The sequence below is a fragment of the Camponotus vicinus genome, unplaced genomic scaffold (genome assembly GCF_025532165.1).
Source record: "Camponotus vicinus isolate PSW18456_S1 unplaced genomic scaffold, iyCamVici1.0 SCAF_8, whole genome shotgun sequence".
Classification (NCBI taxonomy): Eukaryota; Metazoa; Arthropoda; class Insecta; order Hymenoptera; family Formicidae; genus Camponotus; species Camponotus vicinus.
The window spans coordinates 8,043,895-8,064,769 of record NW_028141980.1 but is presented as its reverse complement, the minus strand read 5'-3'; the positions used below and the strand labels follow the sequence as shown (position 1 = coordinate 8,064,769).

General features: G+C 28.7%; 2 protein-coding genes across 8 annotated transcripts in view; one reads left to right on the top strand and one right to left on the bottom strand.

Annotated features, from left to right (window-relative positions):
- Nucleotides 1–1,610: 1,610 nt before the first annotated feature.
- The window catches only part of Fmrfar (FMRFamide Receptor), a 49,970-nt gene continuing 30,705 nt past the window's right edge, over nt 1,611–20,875 (bottom strand). For 3 of the 6 annotated variants that reach the window (XM_083107057.1, XM_083107055.1, XM_083107058.1), the window contains exons 2-6: nt 16,761–17,058; nt 15,602–16,070; nt 11,576–11,844; nt 10,936–11,134; nt 1,611–5,006 (exon numbers count right to left, since the gene is read on the bottom strand). In XM_083107057.1, coding sequence (XP_082963183.1) covers nt 4,407–5,006; nt 10,936–11,134; nt 11,576–11,844; nt 15,602–15,895 — 1,362 coding nt within the window. In that variant the 5' untranslated portion in view covers nt 15,896–16,070; nt 16,761–17,058 and the 3' untranslated portion in view covers nt 1,611–4,406. Of the gene's footprint in view, nt 5,007–10,935; nt 11,135–11,575; nt 11,845–15,601; nt 16,164–16,760; nt 17,059–17,383; nt 17,508–20,875 lie in introns of those variants that run through there. The other 3 variants (XM_083107059.1, XM_083107060.1, XM_083107061.1) reach the window with 3 other exon arrangements.
- The window catches only part of LOC145976101 (uncharacterized), a 78,627-nt gene continuing 75,373 nt past the window's right edge, over nt 17,622–20,875 (top strand). For both annotated transcript variants that reach the window (XM_083107054.1, XM_083107051.1), the window contains exons 1-2: nt 17,622–17,838; nt 18,064–18,111. The gene's annotated coding sequence lies outside the window, so the exon portion shown is untranslated. The remainder of the gene's footprint in view (nt 17,839–18,063; nt 18,112–20,875) is intronic.

Here is a 20,875-nt window from a genome sequence, read left to right as displayed (position 1 = left end):
AATTAAAATTAAGATATTAAAAATAATATAAATGTTATATAAATAATTATAAATATTCATATATGATGTAAATAATACATGGAATATATTAGAAAATTTGAAAAATATTCAAGAATTATTAATATTGTAAAACAAAATTTCGGATATAAAAAAAATACCGAATAAAATTCCTTTCAAAAACAGGAAGTTTCTCGCGATATCTCGCGATTTATCTTCGATATTTCGAGCATGGCGTCCACGAGCAGGTGATCGTAATCGAGGCATAGCAGATTCGCGAATTGGCGACGTCTTGTTCTTTTGTGTGATCAGAGTTTTCGCGATTGACTGAATTTTCCATCGTGAAAAAATGGCTGAAGGCGAAGAGAAACTTACTGGTTTTGCAAAACATTTCAACAGCCAGACCATGCGTGGTCGAGCGAACGTGAGTAATTTAACCTCGAAATCGTCGATGAAGCTTTCGTTTACCTTGAGAGGAATTTTTGAATGTTTGATAAAATTAAAAAAAAAAATTTTTCAGGTGTCAAAGGCGACGTACATCGCTTTAGGAACGATCGCTTTGTTCTTCTACCTGAAGCCGAAGAGCAAAAAGACGTAATTCGTGGATGAGGCCGTAGTTACATTATGTAATACGATACACATTGTGTCGTATATCATCTTTAAATTCTTCAAATAAATAGTTACTCTGATCTTTTATAGATCTTTTTTGTTTATTGATGGTATGTTGCCAGGTAACCATTAATTTATAAATGTAATATATGTGATATAATCAATATAACATATGTGATATATATGTCACAGTTTACAATCACATTAAAAAGAAAAAAAGCAGTTTCACATCTGTTCAATAACTTTTTGCTAAAGTATAAAATGTAAAATGGAAAATGGAAAATGAAAAAAATATAAAGAAACCATGAAATTATTGACAGAACTGTGTACTGATGGTTGAATAATATATTGAAGTTCCATCGATATATTTCATTATGTTTTGTGCTCCTCCAATTGAAATTTTAAAAATTGTGTATAATTTATCATCGTGCCTTATTTAATATTTCAAGAGATTACAGATATAGATATTTCAGAATATATTTCAACTGCGGAAACTTTCCTAACGATATTTATTCACGTTGAGGCTACATCTCCGTCATATGAAGTATATTTATTTGTTACCAAGGGTTGTATATTTATAATTCATGTTTTGATTAATTGAATTTATTTTATGTACAATAAAATTTATTTAAAGCACATTTGAGTCGTAGAGAAAAAGTACATTTACATGATTGACGAAACTAATGTCTAGCTGCATTAAATTAAGAATAAAGAGTAACTAATAATAATAATACGTGGAAACAATTTGTACGATGTGCCTTAGCAGTGATGAGAAAATGCTAGCTGGAATAAAGCTCTAATTCAATAATTATAATATTGTTTCCAATGTGAAAGAATTTGGAATAATTTCTTTCAATTTTTGTACACAGAGAATTAATTCTTTTTTTAAATATTTATTTATTAGATATCATTAAATATATAAAAAGATAACAAGAAGGCATTTAAAATCATATTCTTTATTTAGGAATTGGGAAACATTGTAGAATAAATTTTAGTAGTGCAAATTTGTTTCATCTCGTTTACTTTTATAATCGAATTAGTGCTTCTTCTTCAGCTATTGTTCATTGTTACTTAATGATTTCTACATTGTATTTACAAGAATATCAAGACAGCGGTGGGATAAGATAAACAGCATATTTGCGAGACAATAGATTGACATAATATATACAGTCTCATTATATTTATATATATATATTAAGTATACGAGTATATTTAGATGAGTTCGATAGAAATTCCATGACTAGAATGGCGAATCTCTTATTTTCGTATAACTACGAGAGCGTTTTGTTTCCCTCTGTCCTTAAATCTAATTTCTCCTTCCTCTGTTCTTTTAATAAGAATATCTCTATATTTGAAATCATTGAGATAAATTTCAATATATCTTATAGTTATTCGAGAACCAAATTATTTAGATAGAAACGCCAAATTGGACAGTCTATCTTATTATCTAGTTGACATTATTGATATTCTCTTATCGAATTAAAAGCATTGATATAAGCTATAAATAAATAATTTGTATAGCAGGAAGGAGAAGGTATTTAAAATCGGCATATATATAGATATTACTTAATAATTTATAAATAGAAATATATATATTTACAATTCTCTTAGATTAATGTCTAATTTTTGTATTTCTATTTTTTTTCAATATACATATACTTATTTCCGCTCGCCTATGTTACTTTTTCAGTGCGAATATTATATGTTCGTGAAAGTTAACATTTATATATTGAATAATGTCTATAACAATTTAGTATTTAATATTTCTTTGGCATTTGAGTATATTTTCATTCTTTTCATTTTGCTTGTCCTCTCTTTCTTTTAAAAATTTACATTCTTAAATAAAAAGAAATATTTACAGTATGATCGAGCTTCCGTGAAGATAAATTTAGAAAAATATTGGAAGTTCTCTTTGTGAATTTATTTTTTATTACATCTTTACCGATTGTTATAGAAATTTTTAAGAAAGATATCTTTTATAAATTATATATCAAATTTTAAACTATGATTAAAAGACTTCTAGAAGATTGTGATGTATTTTTAATCTTTTTATCATGTCTGGGAATTTTTTTTGAATTCTCTTTTAGAGTAATGTCAATAGCGGCTATTATTGATCTCTTATGATAATGGAAGCTGGAAACTCTCCTTTGTCAGCTAATGTCTCTTGAGGCTGATCAGTATGCAAGTTTTGAAGAGAAATAGTTCGAGAGAAAACGCAGAAGACACACAGGATTCTCTTCCCTTCTATAAAAGTCTCCCAAGGGAATGTTGCATTCTTGGCTTCTGTACTTTTGACTTTGATGAAATCCGATTTATTTCCTCAGGAGAGCTAAGTATGTGATCAACTCGCAGAAAGTTCATGGAACGTGAAACTTCCTTGCCGATCCGTGTTAGCGAATTATTTTTTAACTTCTTTCGTAAAGTACTTTTCCAAATGAAGTTGAACTTCTCGATCTTGAGAGCTTTTTGTTAGCTTATCTATGTTTATTTTATTTACAGATATCAAGATACTATTCTTCATTTAAAACATGTACTATTTAAATAAAAATTTACAAGATATTTAAATAAAAATTTAGATTTTCTTTCCTTTTTTCGCAACAAAGTTTTTAAGGATTCAATTTTAATATCTTTTTATTATGTAATGCCAATTTTTTATCACAGAAAGAAGAAGAATTTTCTACTGTTTCACATCTATTAAAAGTTGATGTCGCTACATATTCCTAATTGAAAAAAAAATTCACGATTGTGGGCGAGCATAATTATTTATTTAGGATAATTCTAGTTGAAGTCTGTCTTTTCAGGGTATTATTCAGGAGAGATGCTGCATCGAGACTTATAGCATCAGTTTCTTTCGTTCAATTAAATCGTCTGAAGCAATATGGAACTCGGAATCACTTGAAAGGTCATCGTTGCAAGAAGTCCTCTTTCTAAGTTCTCCCACGATAGAAGACTGTCTTAACGACCTTTTTTCTTATATCGAAGTTGTGCAATCCTGTGGGATTACAGCGTTCGAACATGAACGAGAGGATTGGTCCGAGCTGTTTTCGAGAGAATAATATCGACTGTCCATCGCGGAAATCGTCATCTCGTTTTTACATTGTTTTTACATTCTATTCGTTTTGAGGACTGGATGTCCTGGATATTCTAAATTCGAAACTACTAAGATGACTTCAGGTATATGAAAATTTTTTTATATTGATTATTCGCTATAATAAATGGGTAATTATTTTTATCTATCTTTTTTAGTTTGGAATTTTCTTAATAAAACTTAAGATTCTTCATAAGATTCCTGACTGGATAATAAGATAAAAAAATAATCAGATTGTTGACTCTTTTTAAATAAAATAATCATCTGTTGATTATTCAATTTCTTCCGCGTCTCTTCTTGCTTTAATTCCGACCAAATAATTTTAACAATAAATAGCACAGAGAAAATATCGAGTGGCAAACTGATTATTTCGTACATCGCTATGATCCTTTTTGACATTTTAATAGGAATTTTAATTGAATTATTAATCAAATAATAAATCGAAAAATGCGATGTACTATAATTTTTTTTGTTTCATTAATTTTGATTAATCCTCAATAAATTAAAACATTGAACTAAGTTCCACTTTAGCAAGATAACAAATATAAAAGCTAATGAAAAGTTATCTTTATGTCGCTCCAATTTTAATGTGATCTGTATATTTGTCATTCATTAGAATCATTTGTTTTTCTCTCCTACTATTTCTGACCAGTGGAAGTTTTAAAAATTTGATTAAAACATTTAATTAGATAAACGCGAGGAATAATGTCTACTACAGTGTGGAATCGCCATTTTCCCTTCTATTCCAACTGTTTCGACCGTTCGACGTCCTCGACATTTGACTGGGACTCCTCGCTGGTGTCCTGGCCGGATAATAGACGCAGGAACCGGGACTAGCCGGTCTACCGCTTTTCAGGCTCTGTCTGGTGCTGCCGTTGGATACGTGAATGTTGTTGTTCCAGCTAATGGTATTGGCGCGATTGAGATGACCGTGCCTGACCGAGTTTCTTAGCTCGATGTTTGTCGTGTTGGTGATAATCGATTCGTCGTACGTCTGAAATTCCGGGCTATCCCGTCCAGGTACGAATAGTTTAGACGAGCAGAAGAGCTTAAGGAATATCCTCTTGAATTTCCGACCGAAGATCACATAAATGATGAAGTTGATGCTGCTGTTAATGGTCACCAGCAAGTTGCCAAACTGCACCATCCACTGCGGCGGATCCGCGATGAACGTTTCGTGCGCGTTCGAGACTAGGGGTAAAATGTTGCAGATCAGAAACACCACCACCACGCACAGGAGCATCGTCGCTAGGCCGATCTCCCGACGTTGATGACGCGATAGTTGTTGCAAGTCTCTGTTCGCTTTCCTGACCTGAAACATGAAAATGCAAGTCCAAAAATATATTGAGAGATACCGATAAGTTTTCTCAAGAATAAGACAAGGAGAATTAAGTTTTTTTTCATTCTTATGGTTCAATTAGCAAAATTAATATTATCGGATAAATAAAATATATTTTTAAAACATAAAATGTGTATATCAAAAAGATATTTTTTCTATTTTGTTGTGTATATATTTTTAAAGTGGAAAAATGTTACGCTGCGATTCGCATGGTTGATTCTATGATTGTATAAATTTGCATATCTTTCCAATTTATTGTTTTGTGGTTTGCCTCTTTTAGACACATGATAAAATATTACGTAAAGTATTATAGATACATACATATTATTATATAAAAAAAGTTAATTATTTAAAAAAAATTAATCAAAGAAGAGAATATAAGTTTAATGCGCAAATCTAAAAAAAATCTCTCTATTTAATGTTTTTAGTTAAATTTGTATGAAATTTGTGATTTTATATATATATAAAATATTTGTACAAATTAAATGTGAGCAAAATGGGTGAATAAGGACATTTAATGAGTGTTAAATGAATGTTAAATAAATCATTTATTTAGTTAATTAATTATTTAGTTAATTATTACTAAGTTAATTTTAATTTAAATTATATTTGATTATGAATTTCCAGGAGATAAAATATAATAAAGTTAATTTAAATACACTTCTTACTTTTAAGAAAAACAATTTAATTAAAATAATTAATAAATATATTTTATATTTCTATGATTTTATTCCTACGAAAGATTTAATGTATCATCTCGTAATTTAATTTATTGATTTATTAATATTATGAAAAAATCGTTTATCTGTGTTTATATCTATCTTCGATAATAAATATTTTATTATTTTTCATATGATGAAATAAAGAAAGAAAGATAAATATTTAATAATTGCCAATAATGATTCTGTAATGAAAATTACGATGGTATATTCGCTCATTCAAGGAGATTTCTGTATTAACAGAATTGCGGTATCATAAGATTTATGACACATTTTTGCCACATAGATAATTTTTTGATATTAAATTTTCATGGGTGTTGTTTAACGCAATAATACACAAGTGATAAATAAAAGATCTCAACTTCCGAATATGAAAAAAAAGATTAATGAGTGTTCTTAAAAGAACACAACTTACAGAGTCGACGAAAAGGTTAATGAGCGGGTTTTTATTCCGTCAAGATGCAATGAAACAATGTTTTGTGCGAAAAAGAGACCGTCGAAAAAATGGGAGGAAAAGAAACATAGCAGCCATGTAAATGAATTAATTAAAATTATATTAAGTATATCAATATTTATTTTCTAAATATCCTCAGCTTTGGGAGAAAAATTAGGGAAAAAATTGAAATAATAAAAAAAGTTAATAAATATATTTTATTAGAATAAATTGTATTGAATACTTTTTAACTCAATTTTTAATAAAAAATAGTTAACCAAGTTTTTATAAATTATAAAAAAAAGCTTGTTTAGAATTCTAGAAAGATCTTATAATCATAATCCTCAATTAATTTTTAAATTGCCAAAGTCTATTACAAATTACAATCGGTATAATTATTTTTCAGATTATTTTTTGAGTGAACAAATTTCTTATAGCGACAAAATTAAGAAACGGAAATGAGTCGCGAAAGTCTTGCTGCAAATTATAACTCTAACAGCTCTCTTGTCGTAAAAAAGTAGAAACAGTTTCGCAGACATATTGAAGTTGTTAATCATTTTGTAGTGAATCGTTATTCGACGCGAAATTATATGAGATACATTGTGTTTACAGCGATCCTTGGTAGAGCTTTAAATTGCATCTGACCTGCTTTCTTTAGATTTACGATTGCTCTTCAATGAAGTCGTATCTCGCGACGAAATCTGTGAAAAATCGAATTCTTTGTTTCTTGGATTTAGCTCCGAAGAATTATCGTGAAATCTTTAATGCAACAACATCTCGATTTACTAGTTTTTAGATTGACACACACACAAATTACATTGTTAAATATTTAAAAAAAATGATGGTTGCAAGATTCCGTTATTAAATTTTTTTTTTAAGCTATAGGAATATTTTTAAAATATTACCGACAAAATTATTTGTTTGATTTTAAATTAATAAGATAAAATATTTATAGTACTTGTGTGAGAAGTTTAACTTTATTCTCCTTCAATTTTTATCGTCGACTTTGATCGATTTTTATGTGATAATAATATTAGATATCTCACAATCGTATTTAAAATATAAGCGATTGACAATATTTAATTTGCTCGGTTCAATTATATTTATACACGTTGATATAGTAATTTATTTTTATTTATTAATTTATTAATTTATTTTTATTTATATTTATTTTATTTATTAATTTATTAATTCATTTTTATTTATATTTATTTTGAATCTTAAAAGATCAATGTTTGCGTCATAATTCTTTATTATATACAAAATATTTTTAGTAAGATATTATGGGATATTAATAATGTTTTGTCTGGACAGAAAGAACTCTTAGTATCGACATTGAACTGCTATTGAAGATCTATTTTTCTCTCTACAAAAATGGCCAATACTTATGATTGACGAATGAACGCCGGAATCTCTGTGCGATAATATTTAACGATAAGTCTCAAGCAAAAGATAGATAATGTCAAGGAGGAACGTTTGCAATTTGCATATGTAATTCAGTACTTCCGCTTTTTATGTCTGTTATATATTTCGCATTCTTCGTCTCGAATGTTTCGTGGCTTCCAAATTCGCCTACGCAATGTTTGAAAATGCGTAAGAAAGCGCTGAGTAAATGCCAGATAAGCTGCTATATTTTACTCGCGGTCAAATAAAATGGAACGAAAGAGGAATATTTAAAAATTTTTCATTTATGAGAATGATTAATCTCTTTGGAGTTTCTATTATTTGCGTCAGTTTTTAAAAGATAAAATAACAGCATCGTTTATCTTATATAGATATGACAAGAGAAATCGAAAAACTGTCGATATAAGAATTTATAGTTGTTTTAAAAGTAAATATATATAACCACAATGGTTCATGTATGTTTGTATGTCACGATTAATTTATAAATTAAAATGTATATATGATTGATGTTTTGCGAGGTAATGGTATATTTTATAGATTTTAATATATACATTATTCGCTTTTAATGTAGTTCGATATATTAAACATAATTTGAATTAATTGGGAAGCTGCACGTGAAAGCTTAATAATATAATTAAATTATTTGTAGTTATTTTAGAAATAATTCACAAAGTCAATGGTAACTTATGTATGTAATAATCGATGAAATAAAGTAGATATATTCTATGTTGTTGTAGAATAAAACATGTTTATCGCTTAAAATCTCAATATTTATTAAAGAAAGAAAAACAAATTAATCAATCTCGGAGGAAGAATTAAAATAGAAAAAAATAGAAAAGAATATAAGAGGGAATTCACATATTTAATAAATTTAATTTATTAAATATATTTAATTTATTAATAAATTGAATTTATTAAATATATTTAATTTATTAATAAATTTAATTTATTAAATATATTTAATTTATTAGTAAATTTAATTTATTAAATTTTAAAAATTCGAACATGGAAGCTCGTAATTTTGCTTCGTGAATTTATTAATTTCTGCTCTATTTTTATTTTAGTTGCGTGTCATCCTCTGATTTCGTGGTTTCCGCTTCTGGAGCGTAAGGGCAAGTTACGTGCTCGTCCACTAAAACAATTACGACGACAAAGTGGTAGAGCTAATTATTGTTAAGACTTTGTGCTGCTTGCGGCGGATTATTATGCGTGTCACGTGTCGCCAAATTGCCGCGCGTTACTTCGGATTACGGCATTCGGTTCACTTGGTGAATACGTTCTTCGTATGCGGGGTGCGGCAAATTGTTAATAGAATGATTATTCACAAATTAGACACATGGAGGGTCGAGATGCAAATCGCAGCTTTTCGCAAATGTCAGATTATACAAATAAAAGCAGAGCGAATGTCTTCGGTCGTATGCATTTGTTCTTGCTTTTTGTTCTCCGATGAGTCATACTTGAGAGCCACATATCGTCTAAAATGGATAATAATGGGTTATCTTTCTTTTGGCAAGGGTCAGGTCGATTTTGATTTTGAAAGGTCCTACCTTGTTCGGAGTTATTACAATAAAAATGAATTATTAAAAAAGTTTAAATTCCACAATATGCGAATATAAGCAAAGGAATGCGCTGGTATTTTTATTCATACTCGTTAATATTTCTTTTCGATGTAATAAAAATAAAAGCACCCACTCTTTATTTTATTTGCATGATTAACTTTTAATTTTTAAACTTTAATTTTGAGAAAATAGGAATTTCAAGCCGAGATTAGGCGACTGCCTGCTTGTTTGCTGCATAAATATTTTCATTGAAATCCTTTCGTTCATCCATGTGAAAAGTCATCGGAAGTCCTGAAGAATACGCCACCGAAAATTACATCCTAAGCCCGGAATTAAGGACGGAGTTTGCAAACGCTAAAGTTTCGCGATAAGGAAAAGCCAAGGGAAATTGTTGTCCTTCGACAACCGCTACTTTGTAATTTCAGACCCTCAAGGGTCATATGAATCTAATTCAACCCTATGGTTAAATCTTATCGTGATCATATTATACATCTTGGTATTGTTTGAAAATGCAAATCAGCTACTTCACAGGAAGACGTTCTTATCTTATAAATTACTATTTAAGATTGCAATAATATAATCGTCATATTAATTTATCAATTTTTAATATATTAAAATCCATTCTCATTATTTTCCTGCAAAGTGAATTATATCAAGAAAAGATATATATTTATTAATTTATTAATTAAATTATTAGTTATATTAATTTCCAAGAAAAGATATATATTTTTTAATTTTTATATATTTATTAGTAAATTAATAAATATATATTTATTAATTAATTTATTAAATTATTAGTTATATTAATTTCCAATTTTTTTGTTACTTTTCGTTAAATTAATTACAAAGTAAAAGAATACACGGAAGAATATATTGAAATAATTAATATTATATATATGCATACTATATTGATTTTAATTTTTATATTTTTAATCTGATTATACATATATTTATATATTATTTTTTTACTTCAAAAATTACTTTGCAATATTTTATTTGCATATTAACTTTAGGTTGTAAATGTCTTCCGCATTTTATCATAGAAGGATATATGATATTGCTTGTGTCTGTAGCTGCAGTCATGCGATCTGTACAAGTAGCACGTGTCAGAGCAACCGTTTGTGAATTTCGTTGCCTTTATACGTGTTCTCGAATTCTAAATATGTGTATCACACAAAAAGGAGCTTATACACATTCTGAATAACTTTATTGAGGTTTCATCAGCCCGGAATATTATTCGTACTTTTACGTAACTTTATAAACGGCCCGTTACGCGACAAAGTTATTGCGGTATCGACACAGCTATCAGGTCTCTTTCTCTATTTTCCATCGAGACTTATTGCAAATTCTAAAAAGAAATTTTAATAAAACCGGAACGGTAGCTGGACAATATTAGTTCCATTGGGAAAAGCTCGCTGTGTGTGTGTGTGTGTGTCGTTGATGTGTGGTTCGATATTTCGTCTTTAATCCTTGGCTTTACCACGTATTCTAAATTTTATCAATGTTTTTTGCTCTCTCTAATTCAGAATTTGATGAGTATAGACGATAATATTTTTGCAATAATAGTAATTATTTTCTTGGTCTCTTCTTGTCGCGTTATCTATTGTTTTGCGTAATTAGTTCATCATTTATATAATTTATATTCGAAATAAATTATATTAAATATAAAATTGATATATATGTATAGAATAAAATATTATTTTCCGTAAAATATTATTGGACGATACGATATTTATTTTAGCGAGATAATCCACGATTTCGAAATTACGATGTTAGACTTTACTCACGTTACTCACCCGTTGATAAATGGCCATGTTAAAAATCACTAGCGCGATAAACGGGAACATGTAGTAGATGAAGAAATACATCCAATGGATGTACAAGGTGACATAATACTCATTGCTTCTTAGGTCGGTCGGGGAGACGCAGTACACCGTGATGTTGTACTTCCAATGCCTCTCGTTGTACACTGTGATTTCCCAGAATCTAAGTCAAATTTGTAAATTAACATTTTTAGTAATTTATATAATAATTATACAATAATTTAGTAATTTTAATTTAATAATTATATAATAGTAATTTTAATTTAATAATTATATAATGGTAATTTTAATTTAATAATTATATAATGGTAATTTTAATTTAATAATTATATAATAATTATATAATAATTTTTTTATACAATCGATTAAATATAAGTTTAGGAATTATTTTTTTCGCCTTATTTTTTTGTTACATATTTTCATCATAATTATTTTATATCATACTATTCCAAATAATATAAAAGATAATCAATCAAAAATTTAATTAAAATAATTTTAACTTTAAACTGTTTCTTCTATTACACTTTTATTAATCTGACATCTTTCTTTATTAAAGAAAACAACTGTAGTAATATAAATAGTTTGAATTACACCTATTACTCACTTGGGTAGATTGTAAATAAAGGCGAAGATTACTATGACCACCACTGCCACTTGTGCCCGTCCGTAAGTGCAGAAGGATCTGGCTTTCAGCGGATGGCAAACCGCGATGTATCTTTCTAAAGTCACTGTTAACGTCAAGTAAACCGTCACAAATTGCGCTATGCAAGCCAACGGATACAGGTACCTGATGATCTTCGGATAGATAATAAATTTATAATCGAATAGTAGACCAGTGTACGTGCTAATCGCCGGCAATCCATAAATCAATACCTGCAAATGCATAATTTTTATATCGATCAAGCTCTTTTTAATCATTCATTTCTTTTAGCATATTTCAGTAAATAATAATTACAATAATTAGAAAAAATTAATCAGAAGTAATTAAAAAATTAAAATTAATTAGAAAAATAAATCTATTCATTATATTTTCATTATATTGACCTCAAGTCGCGAGCTATTAGAGATTCTATAATTTTAATCGTGTATTCCAAAAAAGTTAGCATTTATTTTGATATTTTTTAAAATTCTATTCCGTAATCATTTTTCATTTTACGCGGTAATTATTTTTAAGATTTCTTCCTTTGCAATAAAATCTTTCTAGCTGTTTATTGAAAATTGTGATATTTTATAGACATCTTTCTGCTCGTGGCGTTTGATCAATGAATGAGCAAATAGTTCATTAATGAGAGAGAAAGAAAAAGAGAGAAAGAAAGAAAGGGAGAGAGAGAGAGAGAGAGAGATATATATCGCTCTACGTGATTAATTAATAATCGTGATGGTTTTGTGTAATGTAGTCTTGAGAGAGTTAATACAGGATCTTGTGCGAGCTTCCCCAACCGATCTCTTTTACCGGAAGCTCTTGCTTATCTTTACTGCTTAATGCTATTAATCTCGACTTTACTCACAGAGATTAGGAAACAAAAGGTAATACTGTACATTGGAATTTATTTGCATATGTAAGCTTGACGCGTTGTTCATATTATCTTTGTAATATTTCTGGCGGATGTGCGCGTGATGCATTTCCAACGATATTAACTCTCGTCTTTCGAGTCACGAATTTATATTATCGAGGATGAAATAAAGAGAAATAAATTTAAACTAGGATATCAATTCTTTAGACTATTTTTTGCAAAAAAAGCTGTAATATGTGATCGATATTATTTCCACAATGTATTTTAATGCTATTATATATTTGGAAAATAAACTTCCTCGAACGGTATTTTTACGAGGGTGTCGTGACTTTTACTTTTTCTTGACCTTTTACTTGACTCATAATATATTTTTAAAAATTTCGTGTGATACTTTTTGATTTATATATTATGTATTTATATATTTATATATTATGTGTATATCGTAATTACTTACACCCACTATCATAATTTTTATTTAACTTATTTATACCATTCTGACGGGATATATGCATTTTTTTAGAATATGTAAAAACATATGCAATTACAAAATTACAAAATTTGGAGATTATTTCTATATTTATTAATAACAAGCTTCTTTCCCTCTACATTTTTTAGTTTATACAGAATCTGTAGGATCATACATAAAATATGTGCACGTTAAAATAGAGGCAACATGTGCACATTAAAAGAGGCAAAAATATATATATAAAAAAACCAATATAAAAGTATAAATTACATGTTTAAAGATATAGCTTACATTATACGAGGTAAACTGGAACGGATACTAGATCTATATTATAAAGAGGATTTATTTTAATGAAAAGCCCGGCTATATTGCAAATTTACGGTTGTGTAAAACAGACCAAGAATAAAATTAAAATGAGAGGTTTGCATTTAATCACTGCGGTTGATGTGTTTTATGAAAATTGAATTCCGATACTGAACGCTCGTTATTAAACATCGCGCTACTAATCTTTTTCGACCTTTGGTTATTCCGGCGAATATTAATCAATCGCCAAATTTATATAACGTAGATAAACAGGGGTTTTTTAAATTTCTTTAATAAAAAGTATTACAAGAAGATTCTCAATTGGAATAATTCCTTGATAAAAATCTGTGGTCGCATAGAAGGCGTTAATTAAACTCTATGAGATTATATTTTAATAATAAACAAAAATTTCTCTTTCTCTTCGCGAACGCAATTTAAAGCTATAAACTTTCTCTATTTCTTTTTCTTTCTCTGCACTTTTCTATAATTGCCTTCGGGATATAAATTGATATTTGTAAAAATTTATACAGTTGCAGTATTTTCAATAAGTTTTTTAAAAATTTGATGCACTGGTCAATTATATTTTCTGGTTTTCTTAACGTTTTAATTTATTTTAGATTTATAAGATTATTAAATTCTATTCATTTTGTTGAATATTAAGCTTTTCAAATTTTTAACATTTAACATCGACTATTCGTAAGTAACTTTTAAATGAAAATTCTACTCTAAAATAAGATTAATCTAAAATTAAATGAATAAAGTTTTGCCATGTATTCATAAAAATTATTTTATTTATAACTTTGAAAGTATTAATGTTTTTGCATTGAAATAAACGATATTCTTTTACAACTTCTCTCCGGTTATTTGCGATGATTTTCTGAGACATCCTTTGTTAAACTGAAAGGACTAAATTTGTTATATCTGAAAAGATTCGCTTTCAACCTGATTATCCTTGATATTTCGAGAGCTATTGTTAATAGGAAATAACAAAATTTTGTCATCCCTCTTTGAAATACAACTCAATGGCTTGAAAACAATACAAAACGATGAATTTTTTTTTTGAAAAATTTTACTTAGCTATGGAATACGAATGATTGATTGACAAGTGCCAGACACGATGATAGCAAACGTGCTGGGTCATCTAGCTGCAATCACGAGGCATTCCACGATGCTATCGAAAATCGTTTCTGCTCATGTGCGCCAATTAAACATTGATTTTTCGATTGATGGGCCGTGAGTTGTGAAACGTCGTAGTTGTTTGTATATCGCGTAGAGAAAAATTTCGTTAAAAAAGATATATTTTTAAGTTTTAGGTATAAAATATATAGAATGAGATGTGAAAATGTTGCATTTATATTAATAGAAATATTTATATTAATTAATATATTATATTAATTAACTAATTCATATAATAATTAATTAATTAATCAATATATAATATTAATTAATATTTATATTAATTATTTATATTAATAGAAATTAATAGAAATTTATATTAATAGAATAGAATAATTAGCCGGATTTGATAAATCATAAAATATTTATAGCACATCGCAAAAATAAATAAACATGTTTTAATATTACATATATAATGATTGAAAAATATTAATTTGTTTGTTGTCTTTTTAAAGAGCAATATTAAAAAAATAATAATTAAAAAATATATGGCACGACAAATAATGTACATAAAATGTCGACATTTTTAAATATTTAATTTATAAATATCTATTATCCTTTAAACGAATAAAACAGTAAAATATTATTTTAAGACAAAACTCATAAAAAGTGAAATACGCATACACATTTAATACACTAATTCTTTCATCTCATTTCTTTGTAATGAAGGCAAGGAAAATAACTTGACCACTCAAGTAGATTAACTTTGATCATTTCTTTTACATGAAATGTAATATTCTGTGCTATTTTATGATATAATTGTACCATATAAAATGTAATTCTATGTTAATGCTAGCTTGTAAATTATTTTTTAAGTTAAACGAAGTATATTTTTTTTTCGTATAACTTTGCAATTTTTTTAGTACCAAGAAATGAAATTTTGCATAAATAAACCATTATTTGTTTCATTAATTTTATAAAGATTATATTTTATTTATTTTTTGAATTATAATTTCTATTTCTTTTTAATTTTGTTCTTATTTCTCTAATTTTGTTCTAATTTCTGTTTTCCTATAAAAATTAAATTCTACAAGGATTATAAGTTTCTATAAAGAATTATAAGTTTTTATAAAGAATCTTATTTTAATAAAGATAAAATTCAATGGATTTAATTCTCGCTCAGAAAATGCAAAGGATGGAAAAATATAAAAGTAAAGAGAGATACACTTACCGCGATGATAATCAGCATCGTATCGCACCTGGCCAGTCCAATCAGTAGATAATTGATAGATGACTTCATTTGCGGCCGCGACAGGATAATCATTGAGATTGCATTGCCGAAGATTCCGAAGAGACCGATCAGATTGATGAATATACCGTAAACGATGAAGTCGGAGAGGCTATTGGTATTAATCTCCTGATTGCACTCCAACGGCCCACCGCTGCTGTCGTTGCTGAAGTTCTGCGCGAACTTGTCAACATCGTAATAATCGGAAGCGATCGTCGTCGTCGAGTTCATTTTCATCGTTCAGTGTCGCGATTCTCTATCACTTCGTCCCAGTTTTGCACTGCCCTTCGATCTTCGAGGCCCTTTACGTTACCATTTTCACTCTCGCAAGCATCTTTGTTCGTCTCTGTGTATCTTTTTCTCCTGTTTGTTTTAATTTTGATCCTATCTCCGTGCTCCTCAAATTTAACAACTGCAAATTATTTGCATAATTCTTGCTTCAATTAGTCCTTCGTTATTGGGTTGTTTCAAGTTAGTTTGATTTTAAGCTAATTTCTTAAATATTCTGCTGAAACATTGCCATTTTTTCGTTAATATGTGTAAGTATTCCTTTAATAAGTGATTGGCAATAATATGCTAATTTGATATATTCTGCAAATCTAATAAATTAAATATAATAAATTAAATAATTAAATCTAATAAATTTTAAATCTAATAAATTAAATAATTAAATCTAATAAATTAAATAATTAAATCTAACAAATTAAATCTAATAAATTAAATATCAAATTGAGAAAAAATTCTGACATAATTTTTTCATGATGTTTAATAAAAAGTACGTTTTATAAAAAAAATAAAGTCATTTGCTCAAAATTTGTAGAATATTTCGTGAAAAATACAGATGTGATTTAAAATTACACAGGCCATTCGTTTTGCAGATTACTTATGACTTTTTAAGATTTATTTTTCTTTCCATGCGTGTATACGAGTCTCCCCATCTCACATCATGCATCTGTTAACATTCCTCCCGAATGATTATAGTTTTATCAAAATATCGAGAAAAGACATTCGTTTTTCGCAGTACGTTCAAAAGTTTAAAATCGACAGAGTCTCCTTTATCAAACGCATGAAAAATTGTACAAAGAAAGAAATTAGCTTTCACCTTTGTTGTCAGATATCGACTCGGTGACTCGCGTTCGCGTTGTCTTTCAAAGCCAGAAGATCCCCCAACGAGTCCGGGTATCATAACGTCGATCCCTCGTTGTACTCGATCTGTATTTCTCTTTGTAAATTATCTTCTATCGCGTTTTGTAGAGAGAATCGGAATCAGCTTTATCGTCTTCGCGTAGAAAGTTCAGCGTAGATGCTTTTTCGGTGTATCGCTGTTTTACGACGGATCGCGAGCCGCTTTGCCATCCGAATCCTGTATCGCGGTAGCTTCGCTGATGGTGATCTGCGGACTAAAAAGGAAGCGGAAATTACACACGTATATTATCTATTTAAGGAACAAAAAGCAAAACTGTATTTATGCCGCTGTGTTCGAGTAAAATAAACGTAAATTATTAGAACACTGCGATAATAAACAATGTATGTCTCCGAAATGATTGAAATCATGAATAAAAAATTGAGAAAAATTGCTATTGCTTCGTCAAATGCAAATTTCCATGTTTTTAATCACGTTTTTAAAAATAATGAAATATTTCTGAATGCTCAAAGATTTCATATGAATTTTCAATATTATTTTTATTTTATGCACTGGGATATCGGAGCTTTTTTTTACGCTACCGAAAGCCACGAATGTTGCCCGACAGTTTTTCATTGTTGTTGCAATTTAAAGTTTCAACGAGCGCGAATTGGAGACTCATTGTTGCTAGTTTATCGAGCAGCAGCGAGAAACCGCGTTGTTGTTACATGACTGTCAGTCGTTCACTATAACACGTTTACACTGGAATTTTCGAGGGCGCCGAACTTGATTGCAAACAAACACAGTCGTCCCTACGTAGCTATGTAGATAGCGTTATGGAAAGTCGTCGAAGGTGTCTCTCGCGTTCAGTGCGAATCAGAAATCCTGGCCGGATAATCGCATAAGTTCGCCAAGCTAAGACCGACGAAATACACGTTTTGCATGACGGAATCTCTTTTGGCGGATAATAGCAATTTAATTCATCGATCGGGTTATTCATAGCCACCCCTCGTGAGGAACTTTTCTGACTGGTTCCGTGTTAATTGGATCATAATCGGTATGAGAATACTTATTTAAGAGAAGAAATTGTGAATATTTCGAAAATCTGTCGAAAATCAACGCGTCAATTTCTATTTGTATTTTGTTAAAATCTTTGTAATAATTTAGGTATTATTTTTTTATATTCCTTATTCAATAAACATTTTCTTATTTATATTTTATATTGTATATTTGATATTGTTGTAATAAGTATTCTTAACTCTACTTGTATTTGTGATTTCAGACAGCGAGTTTTGATTTCCTCCTGACTAGTAGAATGTAAAAGAGAAATGTAAGTATTCATTATTAATAAATATTACTAAAAATATTCACAAATATTAAAAAATATTATTAAAAATATTATTAACAAATATTAAAAAATGTTACTAAAATGTTAATTAGAAGCGAATTATTTCACTATTGATAGACGATTAATTATTGATAGACAATTATTATATAGAATATTGTTGACTTAATTTCTTCATTATTGCACCCATTTATTGTCGAATTATTCAGGCAGACATTTAAATTATTATAAATAATTTTGCAAATTAGAGAAGTGAAAATAAATATAATATATAAATATAAAATGACTATTTCTCCTGAGTGTGTAGTGTTTCTAGCACGGATTAATGACGCAATTAAAAGTTTTTGTGAAAGAGCAATTGCTTTAAATTATTCAATAATCTCTGAAATTGCTGGACGAAGATTTTAAGATAGAAATATGATAACTATGGCAAATTTAATAAGAATGCCATTATATGATTTGCAATACTCAATTTCTATCTATTTATTTACAATTTCTATTTATATACACACACATTCACGCTTATATGTATACATACTTATGTCTATATAATATGTCTATATAAAATATATTATATGTATATATACATATTATATACGATATATGAACATATGTATACTTATATACGTGTGTATATATATATATATATAAACACACACACACATATATATATAAATACAGACATGCTCATAAGAATGTGAAAGTAGACGTACACGTGTAAAGCGAATTGATTGAATTGTGCTCTCGCACGACTGATCGCTTTGGCGACATTCACATCCGTTTGAAATGATCCTATGGCAGCATATACATGATGCAGGTGCACATCGGTAATTGTATTATATTTGCCTAATTTCTGCATCGTCGATCTAGCATGCAATTACGGTTTCCCGTATTTCCGATCGTTTCAATCTGCGATCGTGCTTCGTGCCGTTCTCGCCACCAACGACTAGAATTGTCTGCATGATTTTTAACGCTTATAGATTTAAAAAAAATAATTATTTTTAAAATTTACGGCACAATAAATGTTACATCGATATTAATGTTTCAAGTTGTAAAGAAGAAATTTATTTTATTTTATTTTAATTCTTCTGTATCTCCGCAATGTGTATTTAATATTTGGAACATCTCTTTTCAAATCATTTGGCACAACATATTTTAAGTAATTGATATTTTTAAAAATTTTTAAATATAAAATACATTTTTCTTTATTTTTAAATAAAATATATTTTTTGGGAAACTTTAGTTTCCCGATTTTACGCAATCAGGTAAAATTTTTCTCTTCTTTCCCATAAGAATAAAATTTAATATGTGCGAATGTTATTTTTTGCAAGACTGTAGGGAGTCTCATTTAAATATTTTTTGACATTTATAACAAATTAGTATCACGAAGATCAATCGCTCGCTGTATCTCGCGTTTCAGATGTTGGATATCAGTTAAAGGCACCATAAATTCTCACAGCTGTAAAATCGTCCTGTGCATATCGTCACTGTTCGCGTGTCATTTAAAGTTGAGAATTAATTTGCCTCGGCTGATCTATTTCTCGCCAGGCGGTCAATTTATTTTTAAGCAATTCCCCCCAGTAGATGTGTCGCCGGAGGCGAGAAAGTTTTGCATACCGGTGTTTTTCATATGGACTCGGATGGATACTCTCTTTACTTGTCGGTCTTGGCACGTGTCGACGTCTAGGAACGAGATGGCTGGCCACCTCTTTGATAATGTTGCGTAATAGAAGTATTTGCGCGCATCCGAACAGAAACGTACGCAATTTCGTATTTTGCACGAAACATCATGCGCGATATTTGCAGGCCAGAACACTCGCAGTAATCGGGTGTCTCTTGCACTACATACGCATTTAACGCCTGTCTAGATTACATATTAATACATTAATTTGATGAGAAGCGATTTACCTATAAAATATCTAAATTAATTAAATAATAATATATCTAATAAAATATTCATCATATCATTATTTTATTACTATAACTTTTTATACTTGTAAAGATATAATATTGTGCATTATTTTATACACATTTATTATGTATTTATGTAAAAGATTTCTGATATAATATTAATATTTATTATTAAATTTAAAATTAATTAATTATTATTAAATTTAATATTTTATCCAGCGCCGAAAAAACAATAATGTTCGGCATTCGAGATTATCTTGCTCCCCGAAATTTGTCTTCCGACTAATGATATACGTCATGTTTGTTCCATGCAAAATGCCGCTGCTTCCTTTTACTTCATTTCGAGACATTAGTACGAGCTGGGAGCAAAAAATATAATATTTCTCTACTCTGCATGAAAGATATATTCAGGAAAGTTTTTCTTGTTGCGACGTATTCTCTCGAGTAACTTCTTAGTCGTAGTTTTATCCTCGAGTTTTTTTGTTCAGTTTTTCTCCAACTGTATGTGTGTGACATCGTCGAAAGTGGTATTGCATCCCCTTTCAGGGGAGATACCCTTTTTCGGTGTCCTAAAACGTTTTTCATGTGATGAAATTGAACGATGATTTATATATCTAGGTTTTATATCATACATATATTTACATGATTTTTCCGAAAAAAAAAGATAACTTTTGGATCACATTTTCCTTCAAAATTTTTTTTTTTTAAAAGTTATCTACAAAATTTTTCTCTATAAAAAGTTTTATAGATTTGCAGTGCATTTTTACTTATAATTTTATTCTCATTTTTAATTTCATTAAATTTCTCAATTTTATTTTTATATTTATTAATATAATTT